This window comes from Delphinus delphis, chromosome 4, assembly GCF_949987515.2.
Source record: "Delphinus delphis chromosome 4, mDelDel1.2, whole genome shotgun sequence".
NCBI classification, from domain to species: domain Eukaryota; kingdom Metazoa; phylum Chordata; class Mammalia; order Artiodactyla; family Delphinidae; genus Delphinus; species Delphinus delphis.
In genome coordinates, this window is record NC_082686.1 from 13,581,286 (window position 1) to 13,600,154 (window position 18,869).

The 18,869-nt window shown below is 40.7% G+C and overlaps 1 protein-coding gene across 2 annotated transcripts in view; it reads left to right on the plus strand.

Annotated features, from left to right (window-relative positions):
• Positions 1–18,869, plus strand: part of TIAM1 (TIAM Rac1 associated GEF 1) — a 146,418-nt gene that overhangs the window by 98,573 nt on the left and 28,976 nt on the right. The window contains exons 15-18 of one of the 2 annotated variants that reach the window (XM_060010397.1): positions 4,154–4,257; positions 13,755–13,934; positions 15,248–15,316; positions 15,629–15,754. In XM_060010397.1, coding sequence (XP_059866380.1) covers positions 4,154–4,257; positions 13,755–13,934; positions 15,248–15,316; positions 15,629–15,754 — 479 coding nt within the window. Of the gene's footprint in view, positions 1–4,153; positions 4,258–7,773; positions 8,401–13,754; positions 13,935–15,247; positions 15,317–15,628; positions 15,755–18,869 lie in introns of those variants that run through there. The other variant, XM_060010396.1, reaches the window with a different exon arrangement.

Here is an 18,869-nt window from a genome sequence, read left to right on the forward strand (position 1 = left end):
GCTCTCTATTTATCTCTCTGGTAACCTCGTATACCAGATTATACATGTGTGCATGTGTGTATATGTGTTTTCCCACCCAAAGTACATCCTTTAGAGAATTTTTTTTAGCAAGGTTCTGTATTAGTAAACTTGCTCACTCTTTGTCAAATGATTTTTATTATATTTTTCTTCTTGAATACTATTTTAGCTTGAAATACAATTGTGTTGATAGTTTGAGCATTTGAGAATTTCTGTGCTCTAGTGAGATAATGTCTTCAGATAGGCCTTCCTAGCTTCTTTCTTCAACTCTTATCCTTATCCATTGAGTGTTTAATTTCAGTGATTATAGTTCTTATTTCTAAAAAATTTACTAATTTACCTGGTCTTTTCTGAAAGTCTCTCTTTTCTTGTCCCCTGCCCCCTTTTTTTTTAAAGCCTACTCGTTTGACAATCTCTATCTGATAATTGCGGTATTATTCCTTGGGAGTCCTGTTGTAGCTGTTGCTTCTCCCTCATGGGGACTTGCTTCTCCTGTGTTTATAATAATGGATTATAGGTTCTTGTTTGACCCAGCTTATGTGTGTCTGACCATTAATATGATCCCATCATTAAGGATGAATCCCTCTAGAGCAGACTTGTTTTGGCTTCTGCCAGATGCCCTTGGAATACAAATTTAGAACAACTTTATGGCAATTTTTCATCTTGAGGATCACGGACTGAATTCCTGTATTGAAGTCCTAACCCCTGATGTGAGGGTTATTAGGAGTTGGGGGCCGTTGGGAGGTAATTAAGTTTAGACGAAGTTATGAGCTGGATTAGTGTCCTTGTAAGAAGAGGAAGAGAGACCAGGGTTCACCCCCTCTCTCCTTGCACACACAAAGAGCAGTCATGTAGGTGCCCAGTGAGGTGGTGGCCATCTGCAAGCCAGGGAAAGGGCCTCACCAAGGAAAGAATCTGCTGGCACCCTGATTTTTGATTTCCAACCTCCAGAACGGAGAGAAATAAATGTCTGTTGTTTAAGCGACCCAGTCTGCAGTCCTAGTTACAGCAGCCTGAGCAGACTAAGACATTGGAGTCCCCAGAATGTAGGACATAGTGTAAATTTGAATCTCAAACACCCGTGCAGCCAGCCTGTGGTTGTCACCTCCAAGAAGAAACCCTTCTTCCTCCATCCCCACTCATCCCAGAGTATGGGCAGAGTTAAATCAGCTTCCTTTTTCCTTCTTTTTTTTTTTTTTTCTCTTTTGCCAGTGAGTACTTTTGAAAAAAAATCTTTGTGAGTCTTTTTGGGGTAAAAGTGTAGCCCTTCAAAGGAACCATATGAATGTGGGAGATTTGATTCTAACTCTCCAGTTTGTACTGACCCAACAGTTGTTTTCTGTCTCACGGCTTCACAGTTGACACCAAAGGCTCCAGGGCTGTGGTTCCCAAGCTGAGATGGTTCTGCTGTTGGGCTCTGTAGGGGTGTGTGTTTGATTGTCACAGTGGCTGCGGAGTGCTCAAGGTACTTAGAACCCAGGAGCCCGGTGGGGGGGGCTAGTGCCCTGTGTACCTGCCGTGTGTACAGTTTTCCTCCTAAACGTTTTCCCCTCCTGACACCAACAGGTTCCCGCTCCCTTTGGGAAACACTGCTCTAGGGTTTGGAGTTTGGGGACTGATGGATTACTCAGCACAGCCATGGCTTTGGGACTGGCCCACCCCTCCTGCTTCCTTTGTCTTCTTCATTTTGGGCTCTGGGGATTTCTTGGAGCTCAGCTTTATGTTTAAAAAGGATTTGGGGAGACTTCCCTGGTGGTCCAGTGGTTAAGACTCTGTGCTTCCACTGCAGAGGGCACGGGTTCAGTCCCTGGTCAGAGAACTATCCGCATGCTGCATGGTGCAGCCAAAAAAATAATAATAATGGGGCTTCCCTGGTGGCGCAGTGGTTGAGAGTCCGCCTGCCGGTGGGGGGGACACGGGTTCGTGCCCCGGTCCGGGAGGATCCCGCGTGCCGCGGAGCGGCTGGGCCCGTGGGCCAAGGCCGCTGGGCTTGCGCGTCCAGAGCCTGTGCTCCGCAGCGGGAGAGGCCACAGCAGTGAGAGGCCCGCGTACCGCAAAAACAAAAACAAAAACAACAACAACAAAAAATAATAATGAAAAAAATATAAAAAGAATTTTGTTCTATTTTATTGATACTTAGAATTTCTAAGTGTTTTGTAGAATTAGGGTTTTTTTGCTTCCTTTTTAGGATACCTGACCCACAGTATTGTTAACAATGAAAATCCTTTCATTCCTTTTCCCACTATTTTGTGAGCAACCTCTAGAGCCCAGGCATTATGATAAACAGTGGAGATATGCAGGGTCACAGTGTTTGGCTGTACCATCTGGAGGTCGCCATTATGCAGATTACAGCGTGAAGGTGACCTTGTGTACAGCCTCGCCACCCTGCTTAGTGCTGAGGGAGCGTGGTTCCTGCCATCTCAGAGCTTAACGCTGTTCAAATCTTCCCCTTCTTTCTAGCCCCAGAATCTAGGTCATTGCCCCCATTTAAAGTATTCAATCACTCTTTTTTCCTCTGGTGGTGACGGTGTGACATTGTTGATATCCACCAAGTTAAGTGGGCCTCTCTCTTGGATGGCTCCCACCATGTTATTGAGTGAGCAAGTAATTAAAAGAAGTGCAAGAAAATCGTAGAGCCAGAACTCTGCGACTAGGTGCGGGGAGGCGAGGGGGTTCGGACAGAAACTTACAAACCATAGAAGGTGGGCATTCGCTTCATTGGTGCTTCATTCCAGAGGATGCAGCCTTGGAGCAAGGTTTGCTCAGGGATTGGCTTCTTTCCTTAGTTTCCCAACCAACCTAGAATTTGATCAGAAAGTCATGCTAAACAGCTTGTGACTGTAACCGTGTCATTGGAATAAGGCAGCCTCTTTGCAGACTGACGCTTTCATCCAAAGAGTCAGAAAGTGGCTCCTCTTCTCTTCTCTTTTTTCCCTTCTCTTCTTCTCCTCTTTCTTCCCTTCTCTCTCATCGGGTGAGAGTGATGATGCTGTAGTCCCTGACCCAGTGCCTGACATATTCTAAGATAATGGTCATCAAACCACTGTCTTATCAGACTAGCTAGAGGTTTGTAAATATGCTAGAGACTTGTTATTCCAAGTGTGGACCATGGACCTCTTGATTGATAACATCTTGGAGCTTGTAAGAAATGCAGAATCATAGGTACAACCATATACCTACTGAATCTGAATCTGCATAACATGAACCCCCAGGCAGTTCAGATGCTCTTTAAATCTGAGAATCCCCCCAGAGGAAAGAGATCTTAATGTTCTCTTCTCCACTGCAGGGGGCTACCATAGCCAACCACTGTAGTAGGGACTTGGTAATATAGGAAAGAAAGTTGCCTGTACTTTTGCATACATAGACTATGGTGGGAAGAGTGGGTGAAGTTTGCCAGGTAATCTATATGAAAGTTATTATTTTTTTAGTGTTCTTCTCAGAATGGTTTATTCAGTTATTTTAGCAATGAAGTAATTGATCCAGCAATTAATTTGATTATAAATCAATAAAATAATTTAATTTTATTTAAATTTTATTTCATAGATAGATGGATAGTAAATTATTGTCTTAGTCAGCTGGGGCTGCTGTGACAGAATACCACAGACTGGGTGTCTTAAACAACAGATATTTATTTCTCACAGTTTTGGAGGCTGGGAAGTTCAAGATCTGGGTTCCTGCTGAGGGCTCTCTTCTGGCTTGCAGACAGCTGCATTTTCTCTGTGTCCTTACATGAGAGGAGGGGAGCTCTGGTGGAGGCCCATCCTCAAGACCTCATCTAAACCTACTTAGCTCCCAAAGGCCTCATCTCCACATACAGTCTCATTGGGGATTAGGGCTTCAGCATATGAAATTGAGGGGGGACATAAATATTCAGTCCACAGCAATGATTGTATATTATAAAATATGTATTATAAATAATAAAAATATACTATGTTATAAAATAATAATAATAGTGGTAACAATAAAAACAACAAAAAGTGACATTTATTGAACCAAGATCATGGAGCACATACCTGGAGCGTCTAACAATATATGTACACGTCATGAGCTTGACCCCACACTCCCTTGCACTGGCATGGCTTATAGCAATGACTGTACGTGCTGACCCATGTGTTCTTCTGACTTGACCTTGCAGGGCACAGCCTCTGCAGCCAGCAGGGCAGTAGTCCTGAGAGTGCTCCGGAGGAGACCGAAGGGCCAGACTTGGAATCCTCAGATGAGACTGATCACAGCAGCAAGGTGAGAGATTTCCATTTGCACATCCCATGTCTTGAACCACCAAAGAATCACAGCTGACACGTCACCTCTGCAGCTGTATGTGGTTAGAAGGCCCCTCCACGGGACCAAAGTGTTTTTACTTCTGAGATGTCACTAAATAGGATATGAAATCCAAATTATAGTCTTGAGAACAAACCCATACGTGAGAATATAGGGCAGAGCTCACTCTTAATGAATTAAAGTCTCATTTCATCCTGTTTCCTTCTTATGCTTCCATATATGTATGACAAAACAGCATCTAAAATGTGTACAATTGGGTCCGTTATACTTTCTTGCTACTCATGGTTTCTATAACAGACTCCCTTTGCATTATCTCTGTTTAGCTCTTGTGAAAGGTGAGCACCTTTTTTTTTCATTAAAGGGAAAGAAACAATCTTTTTGTTTAATCCAAATACAGTGATTCTTACCCGGTTGAGCACTGTGACAAAGCTCTTATCCTGACCCTTTGGTGCAACTGCGAATTTGTTTTCCATAATTCATCATGCTTTTATTCCACTTCCTAAAGAGTTCTCTGTGTCAATAACCTCTTCTCATCACAGTCTCCAGAGTATAACAATTTGAAAACTCTGTTACCTGTATCTGAAAGACCCCTCCCCAGTAAAAACAGTGATACGTGATTATGTCCGTATTTATTCGTCTTCTGTTTTCAGAATGTCGTTGACATATTTATGTTGGTCCCCCTGTCTGTCTCCTATTCTTTTGCTTGACCTTGACCAGTCCCTTAACCTGAGCAAATCATGTAACTTTAAATTATACCTTTGTTTTTCTCATCTACAATATCAGGTGATTCTTGCCTTTGTCCAGTAATTGGATGACTGGCTGGGTCAAAAATATAACTGATATTGATAATGGAAATATACTCTTCAAATCCGAATGATTATTTCAAAAACCTACATTTCTCTGTGTATACTTTTCTGCCTCTTTTTGTCTTTATATATCTTTGTAGGACTTTCTTGAGTGCATATGTTAGACTATCTTCAGCATTGCTTTTATCCATATGTTTCTCTTTTGCCATCATAGGATCATCACTCTCAGTGTCTAAGTTGAGCACAGTATAAAATTTAATATTTTAAAGTAATTTTAATGTTTATAAATTTAATATTTGTAGACTGAAAGGGCTTTATGTTGTTGGTTATTAATTAAAAAGCCAGTAAACGGAAACATGCATGTTTCATTTAAAGGCAAAAAAACAAACAAAAGCTGTTTAAAGTTACTTGTTATTTTTGTGGCCTTTTACCTACTTTTTCGGGGAGGTGGGGGAGGGTGAGTGGCCCTCAAAAGAAACAGATATTTCCGTGTGAGGTAAGATATTTTGAAAGCTATTTATTAAATGGTTCTATTATTAAACTAAAAATGTTAATTCTCAGTTTCTAATTTGATTTGGGAGTACAGTTATTTTTCCTGTATCTAAGACATTTATTTCTGAATACTTTTTAACTTGGATCATTTTTACCTCACTATAATAGCTGTGTTCCACTCCCTTTGTGGATTTTGAGAGATTGTTTCCATTTTAAATATAGTGAGTCATGAAGTCCCAAACAGGGTCCTCTATAATATGGGGTTCTGGCAGCAGAGAGGAAGGAAGAGGCCCCAGGGTTTTGTTGACTCATCCCAGGTGCCTCTCTGATTTCATGGTTCTTTCTCCTGAGAACAAGACCCTGAAACGTGCCTGGAACAGCCAGGGTCAAGTATAGGAGCAGGCGATGAGGTTCCTGGATTTCACTGTAGAAATGCGCGGTAGGCTCTCATAAAGGAGAATATCTTTGAAGTTATTGACAAGTTTGGGTAATGATCTGAGTATTTTTAAAGATCATAAGGTGGACTCATTGACACCATAGGTTCACAGTCCTTTTTTTATAGACTGGATGTACGGAGCACTGTGTGATTCTGTACCTGAAAATACTCCTGGTGTTGGTTTGATTCAGATTTTATCTTCTTTATTTGAATGATTTTGTTATTAGTAATAAATGAGAGCTAATACTTAGGTAGTGTCTTGTATATATTAGATATTAACCTCTCATTCTCACAATACCACTGAGAGATAGACACTGCTATTCCCCCTATTTTATAGGTGGCAATATTGGAACAGAGAGGTTAAGCCACTTACTGAAGGTCACACAGCTCTGAGATGACAAAACGAGGCTCTCTGTTGTTAACTGCTTTGCTGAAATGACCTTCTGGCCAGATTGTTAAGGTCTGGTATTAAATACCAGGTTTCAAAAAAGGAAGGAAGGAATTAATTAGTGATAGTATAAGCCAGTTTAGATATACAGTTGAACCTTGAACAACACGCGGTTGAATTGTGAGGGTCCACTTATATGTGGATTTTTTTCCAATAGTAAATAGTATTACCAATCTGCAGTGGGTTGAATCTACGGATACGGAACCGTGGATGCGGACGAACCACGTGGATACGGAAGAACTACGTATATGGGGGTAGGGGGGAGTATAAGTTATACGTGGATTTTTGACTGCAAGGATATTCGGCACCTCTAACCCCCGAGTTGTTTAAGAGGCAACTGTATACTCATTAGCCACTTAAATATTTTTCTAATGCTTAAGCTTCGTGAAATATTTTTCTAACGCTTAAGCTTCGTGTCTTTTTTCATGATTTAAAGTAAGAGCAAGTGTATATCTTAAGTTTCTTGATTAAGGATCAATATTTTTTGATGCGGCTCCTATATCAGTGTGTCATTTTTCTTGAGGATAAACCAAACATTTGTAGTTAAGCTGTAAGCTGCCTAAAAGTGGAAGGATGATTTAGCCTTAATGTGAATGCACCAGGCTGGGTGTAGAATGTAAAAACTAGATAAATAGATAAACAAACAAATGAATAAATGAAATGAAACAGGACATCATTTTTTATCTGCCTGAATACGTGAGGGCTGTCGATTTTTTTTGTTTATTTCTTTAATATTTTTGCTGCTCTTCCTAAATGAATCATTTTGTGAAACAGTGGGCAGGATAAAGAGAATGCACGTTAGAGTTTTGTGTGTTGTTACAAATTTTTTTTAGAGGGCAGTTTTTGCGGCACGTGGTCTTCGGGGGTTGAGCAAGTAGGTAATTGTGAGTTTGTTGCTGAGCCGTGGTGACACGGGACTGTCACATCCACGGGGCTGGAGTGTGGGACTTCCACACCGCAGGGACAGTCTGGCGGCCTTTCTCTTTATAAGCCGCGTCCTTCCTCTTATGACTGTGGGTGACAACCTCAGAGGACCTCCTCACCACCCCCCCCACCCACTTGTTTCCCTGCTTCTAATTGAAAACTCTTGTCTCTGGAAACGAATGCTAATTAGCTCCGGGCAGTCCTATCATGCATTCCAGACCCCCTGGCAGCTGTGATTTTGTTTTCCACTTAGCCAATGTATGAGAATCATTTTCAGAGCATTTCCAATTGGAAAGCCTTCTTTTTTCTTTTCAATCCAAATTGTTGTTGTCTTGGAAGTGTTTGGTTTTTGTAACAAAGCATTCGGGGGACATTGTGAAAATATGAACTGTTAAAAAATGTTTTGGTTTTTAGTGTCTGCTCTCAACTCTGTGAGGGGTGTCTTCAAAGTTTGAGCCGGGCGGGTTTAATATTCCTGTGCAGTGCAGGATGCAGGCCAATCAGCTGATCTCAGTCTGCAGGGTAGAGACGCTCACATCCCCGGGAGGCGTTTTTTTTTTTTTTTTTTTTGCATTGTTTTCTTGCCTCCTGGCTCTCCCTTTCTGGAACTTCTGCTGTTTAGCCAGGTGAAAACAAAGCATAAATTCTGGTTTATCGGTTAGCCTTTGACTCCCTCCCAGAGGGCACTGACGGGCAGAGGGGGCTGCTGTCGGGTCGCGCTGTCGCTGTCCTTGCTCTGTAGAGATGCAGCCGTAGGTCTTCATGGCACAGCCGGCATGGGCTGTCTGCATGGGAGGATGCTCTCTCAGGAGCCAGAAGGCATTTGGTGCTCTCCGAGTATTTTAAGAAACTTCTGTTTCTTTGTGGAACGTGTCAGGAGGTAGAATTATCATGAGAATACCTTCCCGATGATGTCTGCTTTGTGGAAAATAAAGCGCAAGCCCAGGATTGAAAACAGTGGCAAGTCCGGTGATTCTGTATATCGGACGCTTCACCTGGTGAGCACTGTTTGAATTCTATCTTGCTAGCCTTTGTGTATGTTACGACTTTCTAGCTGATTTGTTTCCCAGTTCAAATGATGGTGATATGCTTGTCCCATGTCTCCATATTGCAGCCTTCTGCCCTTTAGATCCCCTTGTGGATAGAGAATATACATTTTAACATGGGAGTGGGGGGCATCAGTAGTTGGAGTGAAGTCGAGTTTGCCAAGAATCTTTACACATATCTGTTTTTTCATTTCTAAATGACAGAAAGGTGGGTTGTTATTATTATTTTTAAAATTAATCGTCACTTGAATGTTTCCCTTTTTCTTTTGGGTGTTGAGATTTTGAACATGTTTGTGTTACATGTGTGATAAGTCTCCCCATCTCCACCTCCAAACGGGTAGCCTAAGTATTCAGCAAGCATTTCTGGAAGAAGAATGTTCAACTTGCCTCCTACAAAGTTTTAAGTGCTTTTGACTTTATTTCTGGTTACTTATGAAGCAGGTGGATTTACATGTGTTGGCCCAGGGAATGTATTAATGATTTAATGTCAACTGACCTATATTGTGTATGCCAATTCCTATGGTAACTGTTGCCTCTTTAATAAGAAAAATTTTTAGTGGGTTAAGGGGGAGGAATAATTTAAAATCAAGTTAAACCATTTAATAGTTAAATATTAATATCAGAGTCTGTTGACTATTAGATTTCGTGTCACTTAATGAAATTGAACTTGGACAGTGAGTACACGTGATTTACTCAAGCAAGCCTTTATCCTTATGGAATGTTTCTTCTTCAAAGTTTGTTCAAAAGGAGACCAAAAAGATGCCAGAGAACTATAGGGGTTATCATTGTATATGAGGGTCTCTGAAATTATGGAATATGTTACTTTGGTGTTTGTTTCCCAAAAAAGCTTAAATAAAGGCTATAAGATTTCAGGCCACTCTGGCCCCTTTTAAATCTGTGGGAAGTGTTAAATCGGTCAGACTCAAAGGACAGTTTTAGAACTCTGAACTCATCCCGAGATAGAAATTGCCTTTAGTGGTTGCATAACAGGAAGAGCTTTAACAGCTGGGTAGCTTGGGTTGGTAGTGTGTACTTGAAAGCCTACCCCCCTCTTTTTGTACTTTCTTTTCATCTTCCACAGGAAGAAAGTGATATTATAAACATTGAACTTCATGCAGACCTCAGTAAACGAGCCCATTTCCTCCTTCAGTTGTCATGTTCATTTCTGTACGTTGGGTGGGTAACTCTTCATCCTGACAGTAGAACAGCTCTGCTACCCTTTAACAGTTTTAACTGGCAGCTCTGAAATGCCCATAAGCGCTTTTTGTGTCCATGGTGACTGATGGCAGTCCTCAAACGGGGAGAGGTTTGGACTTGGAGAAACTGTGTCTGTCTTCTTCCTTCCAGCAATCCTTTGCTACTTGTACCGATTCCAGGAAACTTGGCTTTTAGGAGCTATGTTGAGGACCTCTCATGACAGCTCTCTTTCTGGGCTACGGTGCTTGATGTGCAAATGACCAGAATGCCATGTATCACTCAGTGGGAGAGTGAGGAAAGCACCGCACTCAGCTCCTTCTACATCCTATATCCTGGCCAAGCTACATGGAGAAGCTCCTAATGGGTTTTTTTTAATTAATTTTTATTGGAGCATAGTTGCTTTACAATATTGTGTTCGTTTCTACCGTACAGCAAAGTGAATCAGCTATACGAATCCATATATCCCCTCTTTTTTGGATTTCCTTCCCATTAAGGTCACCACGGAGCATTGAGTAGCGTTCCCTGAGCTATACAGTATGTTCTCATTAGTTATCTATTTTATACATAGTATCAATAGTGTATTATGTCAATTCCAATCTCCCAGTTCATCTCCCCCCGCCGACCCCAGGTCCTAATAGGTTTTGATGCAGACAAGTTTGGCCACAGTATGGGGGCAGGGGGACTTAAAAACTGGGCCACAACATGTAAAATCTCTAGGTTAGAGGTATTCTAAAGGCGACCTGCATTTCATTTTTTGGGGGGGTAATATTTTAGTAAAACAAAATTCTCACACTTGATGATATCCTTTGAAGTTGTTTCCAAGCAAAAATTTCATTAAAAGCCTTATAAGTAACACCCCTTGACGATATATACAATATAACTTGTTATTCTGTCTTTTTGTTTGTTTATTTATTTTATTAAATTTATTTATTATTTATTTAGATAACATGGAATTGACAGTAAAAAGATTATGTCCATATTGACCCAGTTCCTTGATAAACCTGAGAGTTTATAACTTGAATCAGAGAAGGGGCTTGCCAGTGGAGAAACTGCTTCCCCCCCACCCCCCGATAAATCTATCTTAGCTTAGGAAGGCTGTGTCTTATAAGGAAGGGATGCCTAAGGCTCTGAACTCTCAGAAGAGGACTCAAGGATATTTTTAGGTATCCCCTGGGATGCTAAAGGTATTTCCTAATATAATCCGGGAGGGGTGTGCCAGGAAGAAGGTGGGGAGCCTGGCTGTTTGACGGGGGGTTGGGTAGGAGATGGCTAGGTGTAGAGCACTAGAGCCCTGGCCCTCATCTCACTAACCTGAGCTTTCCCTGAGTTTTTCCCTGAGCTTAAAACTCAGAATACTGAACCTTAGAGGTGGTGGACTTGACATAGGCAAAGTCAGGAACCCTACTCACACTCTTAAAAATGGAAACCTTAAAGTATTTATCGTGAAACGGAGGGAACGAAAACCCAGAAACTCCATGTCATGCCTTTCATTATTCAAGCCAGATATTGCTGAGAATGGCAACAAGTCAGCGTGGTGCAAATTGGGAGCACAAAGGGAAATGTCTTTTGAATTTCCTGCCTTTGATATGTCAGAGTCCCAAGGTTATAACTTGCCTTTTTCTTAAAGTGTGGGACATCCTTGGTGTAATCTGTGAGGACATTGGAGTTCTCATGGCAACTTGTCTAAATGATAAAACTGCAGAAAGGTCTCCTGTGTCTCTGATGGGAATATGGGAATGGATTTAGGTATCATGAGTAACAGCTATGTTATTAATTTGTATGTAAATGACAGGCAGCTGTGGTTATTGTTGGGACATTTAGAAAAGCATTGTGTAAGCGAAGGTGCCAGTTATACATTTGTTGTTTTGACGAGTGACAAATCAAAGTGACAGAGGAGAGTTTGGGATTAGCTGGAGGGCAGGGCACTTAAGCTGTCAGCTGTTATCACACTGTCTTTCCTTGGGATTTTCATTTGGTGAGGCACAACCCCACTTCCATGATGTCTGTGTTATAATGCAGTTGCCTTTTACAATTATCATGAGATCATCTAAAAGGCGTGTGGACGTTTTTGTTAAAATGGACCTACTTGTTCCTTTTTAATTATTAGGACAAAGCCATATTTAACTGTTTATATCGAATGATGACACTGAGTTTGTAAAACCCTAACATAACTAAATCAAACTGTTTATTTCTACTGAAACAGGCTGTGATTAAAAAAAGGAGTTTTGCTTTTTTAACAGCCTTATTGGGTTATAAGTCACATGCTTTACAGTTCAGCCCATTTGGGTGAGTTTTTCATCAGTCACCAAAGGGAGAGTTCTTTGTGGAGATAGTCAGTGTCTGACACACTGATTCCGTAGGGAACATTTAACAGTGCCACTGACAGGTAACTAATACATCCCGGCATATAAGACCAGGATCTGCGCTAGCAATAAATAAGCTGTGTAACCATAAGAAAATTGGATCAATAATTATGTGGATTTGGGTCCTGGCTCTGCTCTTTCCTGTCATGACATTGCTGCTAATGCATCCTTGTTAGGTTCTGATTTCCCATGTCCTTGTCCTGTCTTTATTCCGGGCTTCCTTCCCTTTGGGCTATGCTAATGAGGGAAAGGCAATATGCTAATGAGGAGAAGGCATGCTAATGTTAGCTACCTTCCTCTGTGTTTAAGAATTACCCCCATGGGATACACTTGGTTTGGTTCCTCTGCCTACCACGAAATGCCAGCCTTGACTTTCAGCTCTTGGCACCAACAGTTGTTTTCGGAAGGATGGTCTTCTCAGGATGTTCACTTTCAAGAGTGAGCAGGTGGGATACCCACCTACTCGCTCCTGAAAGTAATCCTTTATCTGCGCAGGTCTGTATTGGAAATACTTTGTGCCTAGGGGTGAATTGGACAATAGAAACAGGGAAGAGCAGTCCAAGAAGATATGCAAGGAGATATGCATGAGATATTTGCAGAGTGGTACATTCGAACAAATACTAATAAATTAATAAACTAGATGTTGTGCTACAAAATAGCCTTTGGAGTAATACCATAGAGAGCTTTAAAAAAATGCTAACACTTGCACATCCCGTCCTAGAGATTCGGATCGAATTGATCTGGATGGTGCACTGGGCACTGGGAGGTTTAAAAACTCCCCAGGTAATTCCTACATGCAACCAGGGTGGGGAATTACTGATTCCACAGGATTTTCAGTGGTCCATCTTCAACCCTTGCTTTGAAGAACTGTTTTGCATAACTTGAAAAGTTGGAATTTTAGAATTCTAGATTCCCAAACTTCCACCTGAATCATCCTGGACAGAGATTGGGTGGGGAGTGAGCTCTCCTATTGAGGTCTTTTTCAGGGGTCAATGCCCCTTAGTTTTAGATGGAGGAGGGGGGAGGTGGTGGGTGCTGGTGGTGGTGGAATCTTTCTGCCTTGGAGAAGTTGGAGAGACAGAAACTTAAAAAATATATATATATATATATATATGTATATGTATATGTATATATGTATATATATATATATATCCGTTGTTATCTAGAGAGTTGCCTCCGTGTCAACTTTTAATAGAGACAGAAGACTCTGCTTATAAAATCATCTTCCAGCTTTGCAAAGTAAATATGTATAGTGCAGTGAACTGAGAGTCTGATAATGAATTACCCTTGTATTTTGGGTGAAATGCACTTGTCCGTATCTTCCTCTCCTCATTGGAGAGCTTCTTGCAGAGTAATTAAGGACACAGGCTTTGAGCCATGCTGCCTGGTTCAGATCCGAGCTGTGCAATCTTGGATGAGTTACTTAACCTCTCCTGGCCTCTGTTGTCTCGACTGTAAAATAGGAATGATAATAGCCCTCACTTACCAAGTGGGAGGATTAAATGAATCAGACCAGTGCCTGGCATGCAGTGATCATTCAGTATATGTCAGCAGTTGTTATTATGGTTGTTATGAGCATTCAGTGAGCTCTCAGATGTGTGGAGCAATTTGGGGAAACGAGAGATGTGATTCATGTGTGGCAGTTCATTAACCAGGAAGAACATCTTTAGGAGGGACAGATGTCAGACAAGTCTCTCTAGTGAGGGATAACTTCGTCTGTCTTGCCTTTTCATCTGTGCTCTGAAGAGCACGGAACAGGTGGCCGCATTTTGCCGCAGTCTGCACGAGATGAACTCCTCTGACCCGAGCCCATCCCCCCAGGACTCTGCCGGGCCTCAGCTGGCCACCATGAGACAGCTCACGGACGCCGATAAGCTGCGCAAGGTCATCTGTGAGCTCCTGGAGACGGAGCGCACCTATGTGAAAGTACGTCTTCTCCTGCCCTGCATCCTTCCTTCCGTCCTTCGGAAGGATGCAGGCTCTGTGTTGATACTGATGTTGACTAACAGCAAAGCCAGATCACCGTCTTGAAGGGTATCTTGGTCTCTCTATGGAATTTGGCCTTGATTCTGAATGTTACGATCTCCTTTTGTGTTTTAGGGAAGCATATCTATTCTTATAGCACTTCGTTGATATAAATAACTGATTGATTGACTCAGAAAGGAGATGATGGTGGATGTTAAGTGAACCTTCTGACCTTTCTAAATATGTTGTTGAGCTCATACTAAAATTGAATTCGTTTTTGACAAATTCAACTAGTAGTATCTTCACAATCTACTTTGAGTCTAGGCAGAAAGATATCAGGTCTGTTTTGTGTTATCATTTGTTCTGACATTTAGTTATATTCCTGAAACTATATCATTTGTTCCTATATAATTTATAATACATACAACTATTGTTTAAAAATGATTAAAGAAGACAATTTAAAAGTGATAAAAACTTTATTTAAAACTTTATTCATGAAGTGGACAGTCTCCTTTTGTAGAACTGTAAAATGGGACAGAAGGCAAGAAGCTTTCATAGGGTAAAGAATAAAGAACAAGGAAGAGACAAGTAGATAATACTTGATTGGCCGGGGCCACGTAGTCAACCTTGGTTGGGGTGAGAAGGCCCAGAGTTGGCCTGGCATTTGGAAATTGGCTGAGTGGATATACTACGTTCTGGTCAAGTGGTGTATTGACAGGCACACAAAAATGATCTAAATTTGGGTTTGCTGACCCGACACCCCAGGCAGAAATGGCTCCATCTTGGGCCTGGAAAGTTATTTCAACACTATATAATTTATAATATATTCCTATAACTATATAATTCATCTAATTATGATAATTGTATAATGATATACTCCTCTAACTGTATAATTTAGTTATGTTTAGTTCCATGTTACAATAGTATGATCTGTTTTAGTCTTTAAGTCAGAGGTCAGCAAGTTATGGTCCTTGGGCCAAATCCAGCTCTCTGCCTGTTTTTACAAATAAAGTTTTATTGGAACACAGCCACACACATTCACTTATGTATTATTTATGCCGCTTTCCTGTACAGCAGCAGAGTTAAATAGTTGCAACAGAGACCATATGGCCTGCAAAGTCTGAAATATCTTGAGAAAAGTTTGGCTCACTTCTGCCTCAATGGACCTCAGTGACGTAAAGACTGAAATGTTAGCATTTGGGACATAATTTTTTTTTCTTTAGATTCTTTATAGACTTTTAGATGTGCTAATCACATATTCTTTCAACCCTTAGGACTTAAACTGTCTCATGGAGAGATACCTAAAACCTCTTCAAAAAGAAACTTTTCTCACCCAAGATGAGGTATGGTGGCAATTGTCTGAACTTCGTGAGGGTCACACTATAGCTTGACTTGGTGAAGAGGAAGGACTGGGGAGTACACACAATACTGAAAGCATTTTGAATTCATTTAATTGTAATAAATAGATCAAATTATTGCCTGCGGAGCTCTTGGTGTGCACTTGGAGAGGAAGGAGGGAGCTGCCCCACCTTCTGGTGGTGGGAGCATTACCGTAATTTATAAATATGGGTAGAAAAACTTTGAAATCAGAAGCAAATAAAGGTTCTGCACACTAATGAAATACGGGGTTGATGAAATTCTTTTGCATTTTCCAGCTTGATGTGCTCTTTGGAAATTTAACTGAAATGGTAGAGTTTCAAGTAGAATTCCTTAAAACTCTAGAAGATGGAGTGAGATTGGTACCTGATCTGGAAAAGCTTGAGAAAGTTGATCAATTTAAGGTAAGTCTCATCCTCAAATAGTGTAAAGCTTCCTCTTAATGTCAAGGGTGGGCTATCCTATAGGTCAAGTCGAATCTCCTAATAACACATCGCAGGAGGCATTGTTGCCGTGGTCTTGAGTCTTCACTGAACTGCCAGTGGAGTCATTTCCTAAAGGGAGTCTGAGAGGGGAACGCACTGCATCTTGCTTTTCTGGCTGAGGTAGAACCAGTGCCACTGACTTGCATTAAACTGGTGTATCTGCTGCCTTCTGCTTTGGAAGATGTGCCTACCCTTTGTTCTGTTTATGTAGGGACCTTTAATACTTGCTATTAACAAATTAGACTAGCACTCTTGGTTTTCCAATAAACAAATTAACTTATCTTGTTCTGGGAAACTGGTTAATGGAAGTGCTTATCAATTATCTAGGAGGAAGACAATCTTCCAGCACACAATGTCCTTGTAGCCTTTTTTTTTTTAATTTATTTATTTTTTAATTTATTTTATTTTTGGCTGCGTTGGGTCTTCGTTGCTGTGCGTGGGCTTTTCTCTAGTTGCAGCGAGCGGGGGCTACTCTTCACTGCAGTGCACAGGCTTCTCATTGCGGTGGCTTCTCTTGTTGCGGAGCACAGGCTCTAGGCGCGCAGGCTTCAGTAGTTGCGGTGCACTGGCTCAGTAGTGGCTCCCGGGCTCTAGGGCGCAGGCTCAGTAGTTGCGGCGCACGGGCTTAGTTACTCCATGGCATGTGGGATCTTCCCAGACCAGGGCTTGAGCCCGTGTCCCCTGCATTGACAGGAGGATTCTTAACCACTACACCACCAGGGAAGCCATGTCCTTGTAGCCTTAGTGAGGATTTATGACTAGTACCTCAGTGAGGATGCTGACAGCTTGTCTCCTTCTCCTTGGTTGGCTTTCCCTTATTGCAGAAATTTCCTGTGCTGTGTTTCTGATTGACAAGCGTTCACTGATTTGTGCACAATGGTGTTGGCTTACATGTCACCCTCATGTACTTTTAAAAAACAGATTAATTGAGGTACAATTGATAGACAATACGCTACATATATTTAAAGTGTACAGTTTGATGAATTTTGACATACATGTACACCTGTGAAACCATCACTTCAATCAGGATAATGAACATAATATCACCCCTAATTGTTGTTCCTGCTCTTTCGTGATTCCTCTCTCCTTCCTCTTTACGGCTGCCTCTTAGCCACGGGCAACTATGTCTGCTTTCTGTGACTACAGATTAGTTAGCATTCTGGAATTTTATATAAATGGAAACGTATAGCATGTACACTTTTTTATGTGGTATCGCTTACTGTGTAATTATATTGAGTTCCATCCCTGTTGTTACATATACCCATGATTATTTTTTATTGCTGAGTAGTGTTCCATTGTGTGGATGCACTGCACTTTGTGATCCTTTCCCCTTTCTTGGGCATTTGGGTTTTTTCCAGTTTTTGGTGATTACACGTAAAGCTGCTGTGAACATTTATGTACAAGTTTTAGTATGAATATATGCTTCCATTTCTCTTGGGTAAATACCTAGGAATGGAATGGTTAGGTCATATGGTAAGTGTATGTTTAACGTTTTAAGAAACAGTGGAACTATTTTCCAAACCGGTTCCAGTGTACAGTCCCACCAGCTGTTCGTCCTCATTCTTACAACAAGGTCGGGTCACTCTTGAATTTTAGCCATTTTAGCAGGTAGGTGGTGGCACTTCATTGTGGCTTTAATTTTAGTTTCTCTAATGACATGACTATGAGTATCTTTCTATGTGCTAATTTGCTTTCAATATATCCTCTTTGGTGAAGTGTCTTTTCAAATCATTTGCCCATTTATTATATTGGATTGTTTTCTTATTGTTGAGTTTTGAGAGTTCTTTGGAAATTTTGTGTATGAGCCCTTTACCGATATATGATTTGTAAATATTTTCTCCTTGTCATACAGTATCTCCCAAAGAGAAGTTTTTTTTTTTAAGTTGATTTCTTTTTTTTTAATTGAGTAGAGTTGATTTACAATGTTATGTTAGTTTCAGGTGTATAGCAGAGTGATTCAGTTACACACATACATACGTATACGTCTGTTCTTTTTCAGAGTCTTTTCCCTTATAGGGTTATTACAAAATATTGAGTATAGTTCCCTGTGCTATACAATAGGTCCTTGTTGGTTATATATTTTATATATGGTAGTATGCATATGTTAATCCCAACCTCCTAATTTATCCCTCCCCTGAGAAGTTTTTATTTTTTAATGAAATCCAAGTTTTCAAATTTTTTCTCTTTTGGGTCATACTTTTGCTGTCTTATCTATGAACTCTTTGCCTAAACCAGGGTCATAAAGATTTTCTCCTAAAAGTTTCATAATTTGGGGATTTATATTTAGGTCTCTGATCTGGTGTGAATCAAAGTCAATTTTTTTGCATATGAATATTTAATGTTTCTAGCACTATTTTTTGAAATGACTATCCTTCAGTCCTTTTCCACTGAATTGCTTTTGTGCTTGTGTTGAACTTGGGTTCAGTTGTCCATATAGGTGGGAACCCTCATACACTTTGACTCTCTTCTAACACTTGCAGAAACCTGGCTGTGTAATGTTAGTATGTATACAGGTTTGTAGGATGAGATGAAGACTACCCCTTCGATATATTTTTGTGTGTCATCTCTTTACAGTCCCTCTGCAACAGGAGTCATTTAGAATGCACACACATATTCATACACATAAGCATATGGACATATATTCATGTATAGTTCTCTATTTTTATTTGGATGTAATTTTAGACTTACAGAAAGGTTGCAAGGATAGTATAAAGAATTCCCAGATAGCCTTCTCCCAGCCTTCTTCCAAATGTTAACACATTTGCTTTATCCTTTCTCTCCCTACCTATTTCCTTTATGTGTGTGTGTGTGTGTGTGTGTGTGTGTGTGTGTGTGTGTGTGTTTCTCTGTATATAGAATATCATTGTTTTCTCTGAACCATTTAAGTGTAAGTTGCAGGCATAATATCCCTTTAACCCTAACTACTGCATATAGTTCATTTTTTGTGTGTTCAGAAATTGCTTGTGTTAGTTCGTTTTTCTTCTCTTCAGGGTAGTTGGTCATACTGTCCATTTGAAGTACAGTGTGGTTCATT